This window comes from Podarcis melisellensis, assembly GCF_964234715.1.
Source record: "Podarcis melisellensis genome assembly, chromosome: 4".
NCBI lineage: Eukaryota > Metazoa > Chordata > Lepidosauria > Squamata > Lacertidae > Podarcis > Podarcis melisellensis.
This window is the reverse complement of record NC_138531.1, coordinates 51,512,054-51,526,037: the sequence shown is the minus strand read 5'-3', so window position 1 is coordinate 51,526,037 and position 13,984 is coordinate 51,512,054. Positions and strand designations below refer to the sequence as shown.

The 13,984-nt window shown below is 41.6% G+C and overlaps 1 protein-coding gene across 4 annotated transcripts in view; it reads right to left on the bottom strand.

Moving 5' to 3' along the window:
• Positions 1–13,984, bottom strand: part of KCNJ6 (potassium inwardly rectifying channel subfamily J member 6) — a 264,246-nt gene that overhangs the window by 52,559 nt on the left and 197,703 nt on the right. Inside the window, exon 2 of one of the 4 annotated variants that reach the window (XM_081908768.1) lies at positions 7,262–7,314. The exons of 1 other annotated variant lie outside the window; for it this stretch is intronic. In XM_081908768.1, coding sequence (XP_081764894.1) covers positions 7,262–7,286 — 25 coding nt within the window. In that variant the 5' untranslated portion in view covers positions 7,287–7,314. Of the gene's footprint in view, positions 1–7,257; positions 7,331–13,984 lie in introns of those variants that run through there. 2 more of the 4 variants (XM_081908767.1, XM_081908770.1) reach the window with 2 other exon arrangements.

Genomic DNA, 13,984 nt, shown 5'->3' with positions numbered 1-13,984 from the left:
CAATGATTTTGAAGCGGGAACTGCCCACACTTCTGTCTATTCTCTTTATCTAGCTAGTCAATACTTCACATCCAAAGAACAATCTACATGACAGATTACAAATTCTAATGATCCCAAATAGGCAAGAACTCAAAATTGATTCCTAATTATGAGAGTTCAATAAAGGTCACCCTTCTAATAACTTTCTCTGGGCTTGTAGCGGGGAAAAGACATCAGGATTGCGGTCCTTCTTTCGTTTCTACACTGTGGATGCCTGCCGCATGAGCGCTTCTTGAGCCATGAATTAACTGGAGAGGCTGGTGAAATTTGCAAACATATTTTGTCACTCTTACTTGGTTCGTAACTGGGGGAATGAGTGGCACGCGCACATTTTATCTGGGGTGAGTGTGGGAAGCTGCCATCTGATGCCTAGTGGGTGAGATGGCTGCTTCTGCCAATGCTGCTGGAGTTGCGGGCATCTCTTCCTCCAGGTTCCACCAGGCAGTCACAAGCTGGGCTGCCAGGATTCATGACACACAGGACTGTTGCACAGATGTTTAGGCAAGGTGCCACTGCCAGCTCACCAGCCCCGGCACTACAGCTCCCAAGCAAGAATCCATAGGCACCAAAACATCTGAGCTGGTTTTAGAACTCCTTTGCAATCTTTCCTACCACCTGCTGATCATTTGTGGGGGATGCTCATTGGTGTTTTTTTTGGGGGGGGGATCACACATCATATCCAGATTCGTGCTGGTGATATTTTTATTTTCTTTTGACTCTTTCCTGGGAAGTGACACTGTGGGGACATACTGATATGTCTCCTTTACCAAACGGACAGAGCCTAATATAGCACGCTGCCTAACAGCTGAATCTGGGAATGGAGATGCTGTGATTTTTCTCAGTGGTGTCTTGCAATTTGGCGTGCCTGTTTTTAAAGTGCTGGGTCCCAGATGGGTTCATGGCACAGTTAAATACTGAAACATTTTCTTATCAGAAAAAAGCCCGACCTTAAATCTCTCAGTTCTCTCTCTCTCTCTCTCTCTCTCTCTCTCTCTCTCTCTCTCTCTCTCTCCCCCCCCCCCCCCGATCTACTGCTATTGCTGTAAAACCTTTGCTTTCAGCCAATTTACTCCTCTGGAACAGCTCCTGATCAAATAATTGATGATGATTTCCCTGATCAAGTATTTGTTCAACTGGCAGACCTCATAATTCCCACTTCCACAACCCGACACAAGGGCTGGTAGTTCTCTGCCTCGAGAAAGCTTAAATTCTGTGCCAAGATGATGCCAACATGTCACATTATGCAAACTGCTGCTATTTTTATGCAGATGCAGTGCTTTTCCCCTTATTGTGTACATTTAGATTTCGGCTCTGTCTATCTCTTTGGAAACAGCCAAATTTAAGGGTTTCTTCAAAAGTGCCTTACTGAAAAGTGTGTGTGTGTTAACCTCATTTTGTGATCTTCCCTCTGAGCAGAACATTACTTTCTACAAGGAAATGTAGGAATATTTTTTAATGTTTGAAACAACAAGAGACTATATAAAACAACGGGACATTTTGAATGTATGTTACCTGTTGCACCTGGACATAAGAGAAGTCTAGACAAAAAATCTGTGTCATTGTTATTTGCATTCTTTCCTTTGGTTGAGAGTGAGCAAGGGAGACTCATGGTACCTTTATCCCTCCTACTACTCTCCATTGCTTCTCCTACAGTGACTATTGCTGACCTGAAATACTCACTAAGGAGGCAGCCTCACAGTTTCTCCCTCACTCTTTTCGCTCAGTTGTACAGCACATGCTTTTTGTGCATAAGGTCTGTGGTTCAACTGCTGACATCTCCACTAGGAAAGGCCTTTGTCTGAGATCCTGCAGAATCATAGAAACAAGAATTGTAGTGTTGGAAGGGCCCACAAGGGTCATCTAAACCAACCGCCTGCAATGGAGGAATATGCGTCTGTACGAAGACAGGAATTGAACCTGCAACCTTGGCGTTATCAGCACCATGCTCTAACCAACTGACCTGAGAGGTGCTGCCAGTCCAATCCAGAGAATACTGAGCTCAAGAGATTGACAGTCTGATTTGGTATAAGGCCATTTCTTTCTCATGTTTCTAAGACTGTGTACGCACCATACATTTAAAGCCCATCTCCCCCCACAACACAAAGTCTTGGGAATGGTGCGCACACATTGCATTATCCATTTAAAAACACAATTATAGGGGTTTTCATTTAATTCCCAGGCAGTGCTAGGCATTCCCTGCTAGTGCACACTAAAAAGGATGCTGGGGTGGTGCTATGTTGAATTCAGTCTAAGTCAGGTCCCTTTGAAATCATTGGGGCATCTTAGCCATGAATTAGTCATGGGACTTAGTTGCAACTAGCAGCCAGTGTGGCGTAGTGGTTAGTGTCAGACTAGGAGAGATCCGAGTTCAAATCCCCACTTAGCCATGAAACTCACTGGGTGACCTTGGGCCAGGCACTGCCTCTCAGCCTGAGCTACCTCACAGGGTTGTTGTGAGGATAAGATGGAGAGGAAGAGAAATATGTATGCCACCTCGAGCTTCTTGGACAAAAAAAAAAGGGGGGGGGTATAAATGTAATAAACGAGTAAAACCAACAAATGCTCAGGAATAAGCCCCACTGTGTTCATGAAGAGATTTCCTAGTAAGTTGGTTTAGGATTGCAACCCATTGTTCATAGAATGCTGGAAACAAAAATTCCAAGATGAGGGGGGCGGGTGGGGCGGGGCGGAGGCCGTGCTTGCATTTCGAACTTAAGCTGTGATTTACATGGATAATTCTGCTCCCCAGGCCATTCCATTGTTTCTTTACCCACTTGAGAAGTTTTTAGCTGTTAGCGTTGCTTCCAGCTATAAACCAGCTCATGCAGAATAAACCGCTGGCAGCTGCAATGCTCTCTTAGGCAAAGCTGCCTTTCCTCTGCTGCTGTTCTTCATTCAAGAAGGAAGAAATGGCTTATAAATAAATGATATATACTTCTTTCCTTGCTCCATCCTCCTGAACAAGTCTGTTACGTGGTGCTTCTTTTGACTCATAAATGCTAGTTTTCCACTCCCCCCCCTCACCCCAGCAGACTGCTGTTTTCAGTTTTCTAACATCTCTTGCTATATATAGCTAATTTGTCTAACTGAGAAGGGGGCAAAGAAACCCTTTACTTTCTGTAGGGAATACCAGCAAAGCAGCATATATCTCCATGGAAACAAGTTTCTCAATCCATCAACCTCCTGCAGTACCTAAGACATAATCTGCAAGGTGGAGACTACTGTTTAAAATTAACATGGCACATGTCATTTCAGGATTTAATGTCAGTTTTACAGGACTATTAATTAGGTTGCTTTTCCCAGATCATTAAGAAATTCTGTGTTGTTTTTAAAAAAATAAATTTCTCCATAGAAGGAATGTTCTCCCGATTCCCTCATTAAAATGCATCGTTTGACTTTTTGCCTGCAAACATGTCATAAATGGGGGTTTCTATAGTAACACGGGATACTGGCTTAATTTAAAACTGTAATCTTTACACAAGGTTTTTAGCCACCAAAATGTGATTTATATATATATATATAAAGATTTGACCACATTGCAAAACTTTGCCCCATTAGAATGACATTCTGACCTTCCCAAAAAAATAATCCAATAAATAATACAGTAATTCAAGGGGGCAGGGAGGGGGGAGAATTAAACTGTGCTTAATTGAGACTTGTGCTTCCATCACATCAGCTATTTTAATAGCTGCTTCCTTTGAATTTGAAACTTGGGTTGCATAAATTCTGCATATATCACTTGCTAGCAAAGTCATTCTTCTGCTTGAATTATCAAACCAATAATTTAAATTATCACACTTATTTGGGCTTTTTGGGAGGAAGGGTGAGATTTAAATTGTTGTTGCTGTTGCTGTTATTATTTCATAACCAGAAAACAGTAAATTTAAATCAATCTGTCAAGATTTCAATGATCTTCTGTCACCAGTTTGGATTATGAAAAGTTAAAGAGATTTTTAAAATATCTTAAATATATCAATATCTGTCTATCTATATATCCAAGCAAACAACAACAACAACAACAGCAGCAGCCAGGCAGAGATAATTAGGCTGGGTGAATCACATCTAGTTTTGTGTTGGCCCAGCTAGCATGGCCAATGGTCAGGAATTATGGCAGTTGTACCAATAACACCTGAAGGCACAATGTTGTCCATATTGGTATCTGCTTGTGATAAACTTCAAGATAAGACTCCTGATTTCAATTTGCTTTCCATCAACTCTTATATTTGATTCTATGTATAAAGTTGGGGTTGTATCCAACACTGCCATCCTGCTGACACAACAGATTCCCACTTTTACAACAGAATTTCCTTCTCCTCTGCTCTCCCCTGCGTCCCCTCAAGATGTATTTCAGAGAGTTAGGGGACTGGAGAAGATTTGGAGGGAATGTGGGCAGAGGAGAGGAAGGGGAAATTGCATCATGGGAGTGGAACACCATTTGAGCAGCACTGGATCCAACCCTTGATTTTTCTCAATTAGTCATGGGCATTATCTAGGCATGAGTTACGTTAGAAAATGTGAATGACTTCATACTCCGTCCCTTTCAGTAAGAAGTTCTCCTCTGGTCACATGACATGAAAATGTTATTCGGATAGAATACAAATATACACATTGGGTTGGATCTAGACTTAATCATGCTTAGACCATGGCAATAAATGAATCTAAGCACGACTAGCTCTGCAGCCAACTCATCAGCTGCCGTTTTAATCATCTTGATATGCTTTCAATATCACTCTTAGCACTGAAACATGCCAACCAGCCGAATATACTCCTAACTTGAACTGGCATGACAGAAGCAACATAGCAAGGTAGAATCTTGTGATGGGGAAAAGTGTTATTCCAATTCAGGTTATTAAAGTGAATATGGTTTATCATTTTTATAAAATCTGTAATAAATTGCAGTGATGCTTGTTTGTTCTTGCCAGAAGTATTAAATCATGCAGACAAGTTTTCTATATGTATTGAAAGTGCAGTGGGAAAACTGCTCTTTAGTCACCAGTTCTTATGAGGAAATTTTTTGCTGCTATCGATTCACGAGTATCTTTCAGCTCATATTATCTCCGAGTCAGAGCTTGCATAATGATTATACTTCTGCACTAATCCACAGTGAGCAGCTGTTCTGCATATCAAAAAGGCTTCTTTCAAAATCATTCCTCCCTGAAACTTTCACCAAGGTACCATATAATTTGTCTTGCTTCATTTATCTTCTGTGACCAAAATCCAATATTTTCGATGTCCCTGTAAAAGTAATAAAGTCGGCAAAATTGTAATACATTCAGAATATTGCATGAAAGTTTGCTGTGGCACCACATGGACTTAGCTTGTCAGATTTGGTTGCATGGTGACATTGCAAAGTCAATTCAGAATAAAGGAGCCGCTTTGCTTCACTCTGAATGGTGATTGTGGAGAAGGGCTGCCATGCTGTGACTACTTTCCTCCCCACTCTTTACAGCCTTTCGGGGGGGGGATCTTCAAGAGGGGGAGGGTGCTTTTTGCAAGGAGTAAAAATGATTGTTAAAAATCACTCTGTGTTCTAGCTCAGTTCCAAAGAGAAGTTAACAGCTTGAACATAACATGCTGAAAGCAAGAGCTCAACGTGTTCAGGCAAAAGCTAATGTTTCAACTGAATTACCTTCTAAATGCCACAATTTAGAGAGTGATTCTGAAACTCTGTGCATCAGTGGAGCTGCATTAACTTCTGTGCAGCTTCAATGGCTTAAGTGGTTTTAGGACTGCTCTTGCCTTGCAAAGAAAAACAAAAAACCTTTGTTAAGTCCTGTCTTTGGGATCTGTTTCCCTCTTTTTGCCTGTGTTGCTATCTTTGAAGCAGCACCTTGCTGATATGAATGATATGAATGCTTGTCTAGCTTCAGTCATTCCATAGTTCTCTCACACATCCCCTGTCATTGCAAATTGGCTTTAACTTAATTCAAAACACTCCTCATTTGAGATTTTGCTCTTCTTGTTTCATACAATAGAGACGCACAGCTCTGTGAGTTCTATCAGTCATCCTGAAATTTTCAGGATGGAATGAAGACAAAAAAGAAGTTCTCACTAAGGCATCCAGCAACTGTGAAACATCTTTTTTTTTTGTCTGTGACGCTAACAGCTCTGTGTTTCACTGCAGTGTGGTGAAAAGGGTTGGAATAATCTGTCAATTTCAGCTCTCTTTGTTTCTCAGTTCTCTACATTTTGCAGCAATTTGCGAAAAATCCTTATGAAAATAATCAGCATCCTTTAGTGTGAATTTCTCAAACACATTTTAATATACCGTTTTAACTAAAGTACACATTTTTGCAAGCACCCCCCCTAATATAATGCATTTTTGTGTAATTTACACCAATATAATCACTTTTATGCACTCCTCTCCCTAATTATGCATTTTTGTAAATACTGTTTGGCTGGAGAACTGAACAACAAAATTCAGGTAGGTGTGAATCTTGAAAGTTAGATGTGTTTCAGTTCACATACTGCTTCATCAAGTGTGAATTTGATAGGTTTGCCTTCAGATGAGACTTGAATGGAATTTCTCCCCCATCCTTAGAATGTCACATGCATTAAAGTAATAAAAAATTATATAAACCAAAGTCATTTATAGTGAATTTGAACCAGGTCCCAGAAAAAAGAAGAAGCCCCAGAACATGTATTGTGACTGTTTTGCTCTGGTATTGCAGATTAATTACAGTGATGATATCTAATTGTGGTGTCCCAATTGCACAATGGACTTCCACTTAAAGAAGCAGGACTCCCCCTGAAATCCCTGTGCACCCCCTTCTGAGAAGATATGGGGTGCACAGAGACTGCTTGGTGAGGAGAGGAAGGGGAATCCCATCATATTTGATTGCAGAATGTTGCATCCCCAGTACAGATACTGGTAGGTATTCTGTGAATGTGTCAGAGTGGCTTCACTGCTAACTATTTTGTAGCTACAGCCGGTCTGCCTCCATTTTGGATGAGGAGATGTGACTCCCACATATCTTTGAACTCCAGAACTTTTTATCATTTTAGAATTTAGTCACAGCACACAAATAACCGAGAGCAGGATGCCAGCCGTTGTGAGGGGAGGCATGATTCATTTAATGGAAGTGAGAGTGAAGTAGAACCTGGATGAAGACTGCCTTCAGAAAGGAATCTTTTCTAAATAATAATAATAATAATAATAATAATAATAATAATAATAATAGGCAGAAAAAGCCAAGAAGTTGAACTTCCTATTTGTACTCACTCATTGACTCTGTCAATTTGGCCATCTCTCTCTCTCTCTCTCTCCCTCTCTCTCTCTCTCGAGCTTCTCCTAGAGAAAGAAACAAAATAATAAAAAATAATATATGCATACCGGAAGCTGCCGTATACTGAGTCAGACCCTTGGTCCATCTAGCTCAGTATCATCTGCACTAACCGGCAACATAACTCTGCAGGACTTCAGACAGCGGGCATGCCTTGGCCTGCCTGGAGATGCCAAGGATTGAATGTGGGCTTTTTACATGCTAAAAAAGAACTATGCCCTTTCCTAAATAATCTTTGTCACAGTGAATGGAAGTAAGGCCACATTCACACCTTATATTTAAAGCACCTTGACACCTTTTTGAGCCCTCCTGGCTCTCACCCCCCAATTCCTGGGAGCTGCAGTTTCTAAAGGGTGCTGAGAGTTGTTGTTGTTGTTTAGTCGTTTAGTCGTGTCTGACTCTTCGTGACCCCATGGACCAGAGCATGCCAGGCCAGGCACTTCTGTCTTCCACTGCTAGGAGACTCCTATTCTCGAATTCCTAGAGTTCCCTGTGAAGAGGAATTGATGGTCAAATTCTCTGGAATTTGTAGCTCTGGGAGGGGAATAGGGGTCTCTTAACAGGTCTCAGCACCGTTAAGAAATGACAGCTCTCAGAATTCTTGGGGGATAGCCAATCGTTTTTGAAGTGTGCTTTAAATGTATGGTGTGATTGTGGTCTAAGGCAGTGGTGTATTTTACTCTGTCATCTACCTTTTTACATTTATTTATTACACTTGTACCATGCTCTATTTCCACATCCATTCCATATATTTAAATTACTTTTATATCACTTTCACGGTCATGGCTCCAGCTACCCCTTTCAAGAACCATGGGAACTTTAATTTTTTTTTGCGTGTTTGGAGCAGTACCTCTGTGATAAATACAGTTCCCAGGATTTGTTGGCCTGAAAGTCATGACTGTTAAAAGTGGAATAAAAGGGATTTAAATGTATGGTACGGATACTGCTTTTTTAACCCCCCCCCCCAAATCATGTTTCCTATGCAGGCAGCTTGCAGGGCCAGAACCACTTTGAATTACACCAGGTGTCTCCAGACCATTTTGTGAGTCAGGAGAAACAAATGGCATTGCCTGCATCTTTAAAAACAGCAAAACCTTTTCAGAAGGGTCTAGGGTTTTTTCCTTCCTGTTAACCAGCTTTGCTTTTGGGATCTCATTCCCTAATCTCTGGTTTGCTCTTATCTTTTAACACAGAAGCCGAGCAGATATGGATATTAGTTTAGCTTCAGTAATTATACTGTTCTGTCAGGTTTATGTTGGGGGAGAAAGCCTTTCTCCTCTTGAAAGGCACTCCCCATGACAGTGCTTTGTTTATAAGGGCAATTCAATTAATATGGCAGCTTGCGTGGGTGGCTTATTATCTGAAAACATAACCAAAGTACTGAAAGTGACGAATCATTTTTTTTATTGTTAAATGTGGTACACAATAGAACATTCACTGCACCCAACCATTCTTCTCTTTCACTCATTTGTTTGCTGCATTAAAATACTCTTGAACTGGGAAACAAAAAAGAAGTATGCACACCTGGAACCTGGGTTTATTGTTTTCATGTTTTATTGTTCTCATATAGATCCCTGTTGGTGGGACAGAGCAACAAATGCAATTTGCCGACAGTATTTCCGGGACAATGTGTGCTTGGTTTATAAGGACATGGGCACCTTTCACTGAAAAGATTACAAAACTAAACAGGGAGTCTCCAATTCTCCAAATTTAAAGATCTCTAAATTGAGTAGGAATGAAGTATTCCCAAGAAAAGTGGAAATGAAGTACAATAGGCTGTGTTGAATTTTTGTGGAGTTCCCTTTTCACTATGCAAGGAGATGTTTGGCAGTGGGTACACAGTCCCTCCCCAAAAACCCCCCAGCACCCTCACTGTGGGGAGGGGGAAGTTTCCTTTCAATGCAAAATCACAATTCAAAATGACAGTAGGCAAGAAAGACAACATTACACATCTGTCCACATGCCCCCAGAAAGTTTGCTGAAGAGAGCCTGGCCCCTTAGGAGCAAAATGTTTCACTGTAAGCAAAGACTGGAAACAAAACCAGCTCAGCAATATCCACCAAAGACAGAAACCTTCCTTGTACCCCCTTTTCTTGTCAGAATTCTGGGAGTCATGTTTGTACATTATTATGAGATTCACTTTATTAAAAAAAACCTTTGCTCTGTTACAAAACAAAGTCTTGGTTGTGACGTGTTGTTTTCTCACTGTGTGGGAATACTGGAGGAGGAATGAACCTGAAAAATGCTGCCTCAGAATGGAAAAACCTTCAGGGATCTGAGAAAGATCCGCATGTAAGGAGAACTGGACAAAAAACATAGGGCCTCTTACAGAGAGAGGAAGAATTGTGTACATTATGATGCATGAAATACACTGCACACACCTTTTCCTGTCATGTTATAAGCATCAAGTACCGTAACTGCTGGATGTATTGTCTGACCTGTGGATACAGAGCAGAAGAAGTATTTGTGCTGTGTCTGAAACATTTTTAAAGTGTTCTTTGCTCTGCTGCCCAAGCAGGAAAAGTTTTCTGCTTCCATCAGTGTGGTTTTTGCACTTCAGTGTGATTCTTTTTCCATGGTAGTTTTCCCACAGGGGGCAGTGGGTGGATACAGTGGGATTATCATTCCTAGACTCATATTCAATACAATGGGGTGACCTTACTTGCTTTGGCTAAAGTCCAGAACACAGAGTAAACAGTGATGTAAACTATTAAAGTGTTTGGTTTTTTAAAAAAACGATGACATTTTCTGTATTGAAAATACAGAAAGGCACGGGTATGTTGTAATTCTTGTTCAAATGCTGCATCAATAGTGATAAATAAAGGCATTGATATTTCTAACTGGAGACTTGATGGGGCCCCTTCATGATGGTAAACATCCCTCAAGGTAGGCAACAGAAGGCACAGTAGCGAAAAGGTGGTCTAGCTACCAAGTGCTGCTGATAGCACCTGCCATTTTAATTCCCCCACAATGCCTCTGGGGCACCAAAACAGTGCCATGGTTTAGCAATGCTACATTAATTCCCGGAGTCATAATGGGGGAATTAAAGTGACAGGCAGTGCCCATGACCTCCTGGGCTCCAGCACTGTTGCTGTCAGGTCTTGCTGTCAGGCTTCCCATAGGCATCTGGTTGCCACAGTGAAAAAACAGGAAGCTGGACTAGACGAGACTTTGGCCTGATTCAGCATGCTCTTCTTTGCTCTGATGGATGGCTGTTAGTTTTCTTTTGTCTAGTGCTGAAAGGACCACAGGGCCTGTGTGGTTCAAGCAGTGGGTCGTCCTGGGAGCCCTATGGTGCTGACCCCTGGCGATGGGTCTGATAATGTTCAGACAGATTTAGAAGGTGGACTGTTTTTATGAAGACAAAAAGTATGTTTTGCTGCAACGATATTGTGGGTAGCTTCATTATAATGTTACAAAGTTTTGCCTGGAATAGGGGGCATTACTCACGAGACACTGACATTATTGTGGAATTTATATCAATCTCATCACTCCTCAGGAATGTTTTATGTGGTAAGCTTGTTTCTTACATTTACAGACAATAATTAAGATTTCCTTCATAAATCCTTGAGCACAGCAGCGATTGAGCTTTCCAGCATAGTAAATGAATGTCAGATAAAAGTTGTTTGGCTATCAGATCTTTAATTTCATTCAGCTGTTGGAAATTTAAACTGCACAATCATTTATGAAGATTCTGACTTGGAGACGCTCAATATTTTCATTTCAACAACTTATCAATGAAAAGAAATAAAACACTGCTTCCTATGTAAGCTTGCAATACAGTGGTACCTCAGGTTAAGTACTTAATTCGTTCCGGAGGTCTGTACTTAACCTGAAACTGTTCTTAATCTGAAGCACCACTTTAGCTAATGGGGCCTCCTGCTGCCGCCGCGCCGCCAGAACATGATTTCTTTTCTCATCCTGAAGCAAAGTTCTTAACCTGAAGCACTATTTCTGGGTTAGCGGAGTCTGTAACCTGAAGCGTATGTAATCTGAAGCGTATGTAACCTGAGGTACCACTGTAAAGTTTTTGTCAGTTTGATCAAAGGCTGGGTCCAGTGTACCCCGAGATTTCTCAGTGAACATGTCCCTCACATTGATGGCAGTGTTTCAGGATGCTTTCCCTAGATTGCACAGGCTCAGGAGCTTCATGTGCATGCTGGATCTCTCACCAAGTGACTTTATAGCTGAGGTGAGAATTAACCTAGTTTGTAGCTCAGGCTCTTAACCACTTACAGAATGCTTGCCTGGGCATATCCTATTCACAGTAGCATGACTACATCCATGTGACTGCAGCATTCTACATGAAGTGCATTGCAGTTGATATTGGATTATGGGAAGCAGGTCTTTCTTCCCACTACAGAGCTCTTAAGCCTATCCTGGGTGAATTCCTTGTTTAACAGCAAGCATAACATTCCCAGTCCAGTATTTGCTGGACAAGCACATGGTTCACACACAGAAAATTCCAACTTTAATACCTAGCATTTCCAGGGAATGCTGGCAAAGGCCACTTTCTGGAACCCTGAAAAACCACTTCCAGTCAGTGTGAAAAAGACTGTGCAAGATGCACTAACAGTAAAAGGCACCTGCCTATGTTTTTCAGCATTACCCAGTAACCTCACTTAACAATATTTAACAGCATTTAAAAATACCAAGCTCCTTCATTCTCTCAGCACAAGCCTTCTTCCCCCTTCAACATTTTATTCATGCAACTGTTTTCTTTTCTCAGCCCCATATTCCAACATTCTTTTTCAAACTGTGCTTGCTAATACAGAATGTATTATTCCAGCAACAATTTAACTAGTGCCATGCAGAGATAAAATAATTTTTTCCCTAACACCTACTCATTACTCCACTGTTTATACTGGCAAAGATGACATAAGCCCACTTTACCATCGTGACGGCAATGTAAAGCAGAAGTATGTAAAACGATAACATTATTTGCAAGAATATAAAGCTTTCTTCCTACTTCAGAATGAGCAGTTTAGAACACTGTGACTACAATCCACACCATGCAATCCTGTTGATTTCAGTGAGATTTACTGCCATGCAGGTTTTGTAGAAGGATTGGTTAGATAATGGATAAAATGATACATCTGTCATGATAGGATTTATCCAGCATCTAGAGATGCTCTAAACAGCTGGAAGTTGCCTTGTAAACATGAAGTGCTAAAGCTTCTGAACGATATTCCCTCAACTGACTACTGTTCGGGAATTTCAAGGTGTGGGAATGAATATATGTTTTCCAATCAGTATGTAGTTTAGTTACTTTCCAAAGCAATTTTAATGCAAATGCCCTGTCATTCCATGGATGTTCTCTTTGGCAATATGAATTCAACCACTAGCTTCTAATTTGATGTGGTTTGTAGCAGGAAGAGAGACGCCTGTGAAATCTTAGTGCACAGAACACTGTCTTGGGATTTTTAAATTGCTTCTTAAACTGCATGGAAATGGTGTTATGCTTGATATGCTATCAGGAGAGAATAATAGAGTTTCACGTTATATAGCAGCTTTCAAGCTCAAGATATCCTTAAATACTTTACTTACAACAAATTTGATAGAGAATGCTCAGTGATGGTGTGTAGGCAAATGCAACGGTCATCATTATGTCTTACTCAGCAATAGCCTACACACAGCTGTAGAAAGTAAAGCCCTATTTGAGTAGGAGAAGATTTTGGCTAGGTTCCCCGCCCCCTCATATGGTGCTATAGTTATGATTTCTAATATACTGCCAAAGAATATCTCCTTTCCAATTTGGACATTGGGGTGGGGAAGGACAGGAGAACACTGCATTTTTTAGATGGCTGTGAATACTGCAAAAGAAAAACCAAATACCATGGCTTGTTGGATATGACCAGAGACAATGGAGTACACCTCTGGGGGTGAAGTCAAACCACTGAGTTAAGGGCACTGAAGTGACCTGCCTAGGTGGCAAGCCTGGGCAGTGTGTATGGAGGTCCTGGGCTCCCCAGACAACAAGACTCCTCTCTCAGCTTTGTTGATGTGGTCCAAAAGGAAGCAGAGCAATACATTTGGCACCAGCTGGGCTGCAGGAGTTGCCAGAAGGAGGTGTACAAGGCACCAGCCAAGCATCTTAGGGATTCTACCCCAGATTTGTGTAGGGTTATTCCTTAGCCTTTTATTCTCCCTAAAATATCCCACAAGGCAGAGGAGATTTAGGATTAGAGTTTTCCTTCTCCTAGATAGGCTACCTTCCCAGGTTGATGAGCCTCATCTGCCCCTCACGTCCCTCTACAACATGTGCAGAAACTGCCTTCTTGACCATTGGATCCACTATTGGTCTAGTCCGCTCAATCTGCTGGGTCCTGTCTTTGCATGCAGGGGAAGTCCTTAACTCACCAAGGGTTTGAGACCCATCAGCTGTCCTCACCTGGTTTAGCCAGCCAGTCAAAACCATTTCCTGGGGTGTGGCCATTGTCACATACTGACAGCTTCTGGGAGCACACGGTGAGAGCTGAGTACAGCGTGAGGACCAAAGATGGACAAACTACCCCAGAAGCAGCACGACATGTCCCCCAGCAGAGGTACTACCCTAACACTCCACCTACTGTTGGCTTATCTGCCTTCCACCCTACTAGACTCAGTTGGCACCAGACACCCCTGGTGCATAGAGCCAGTGGAAGGGCACACAACTTGCTATG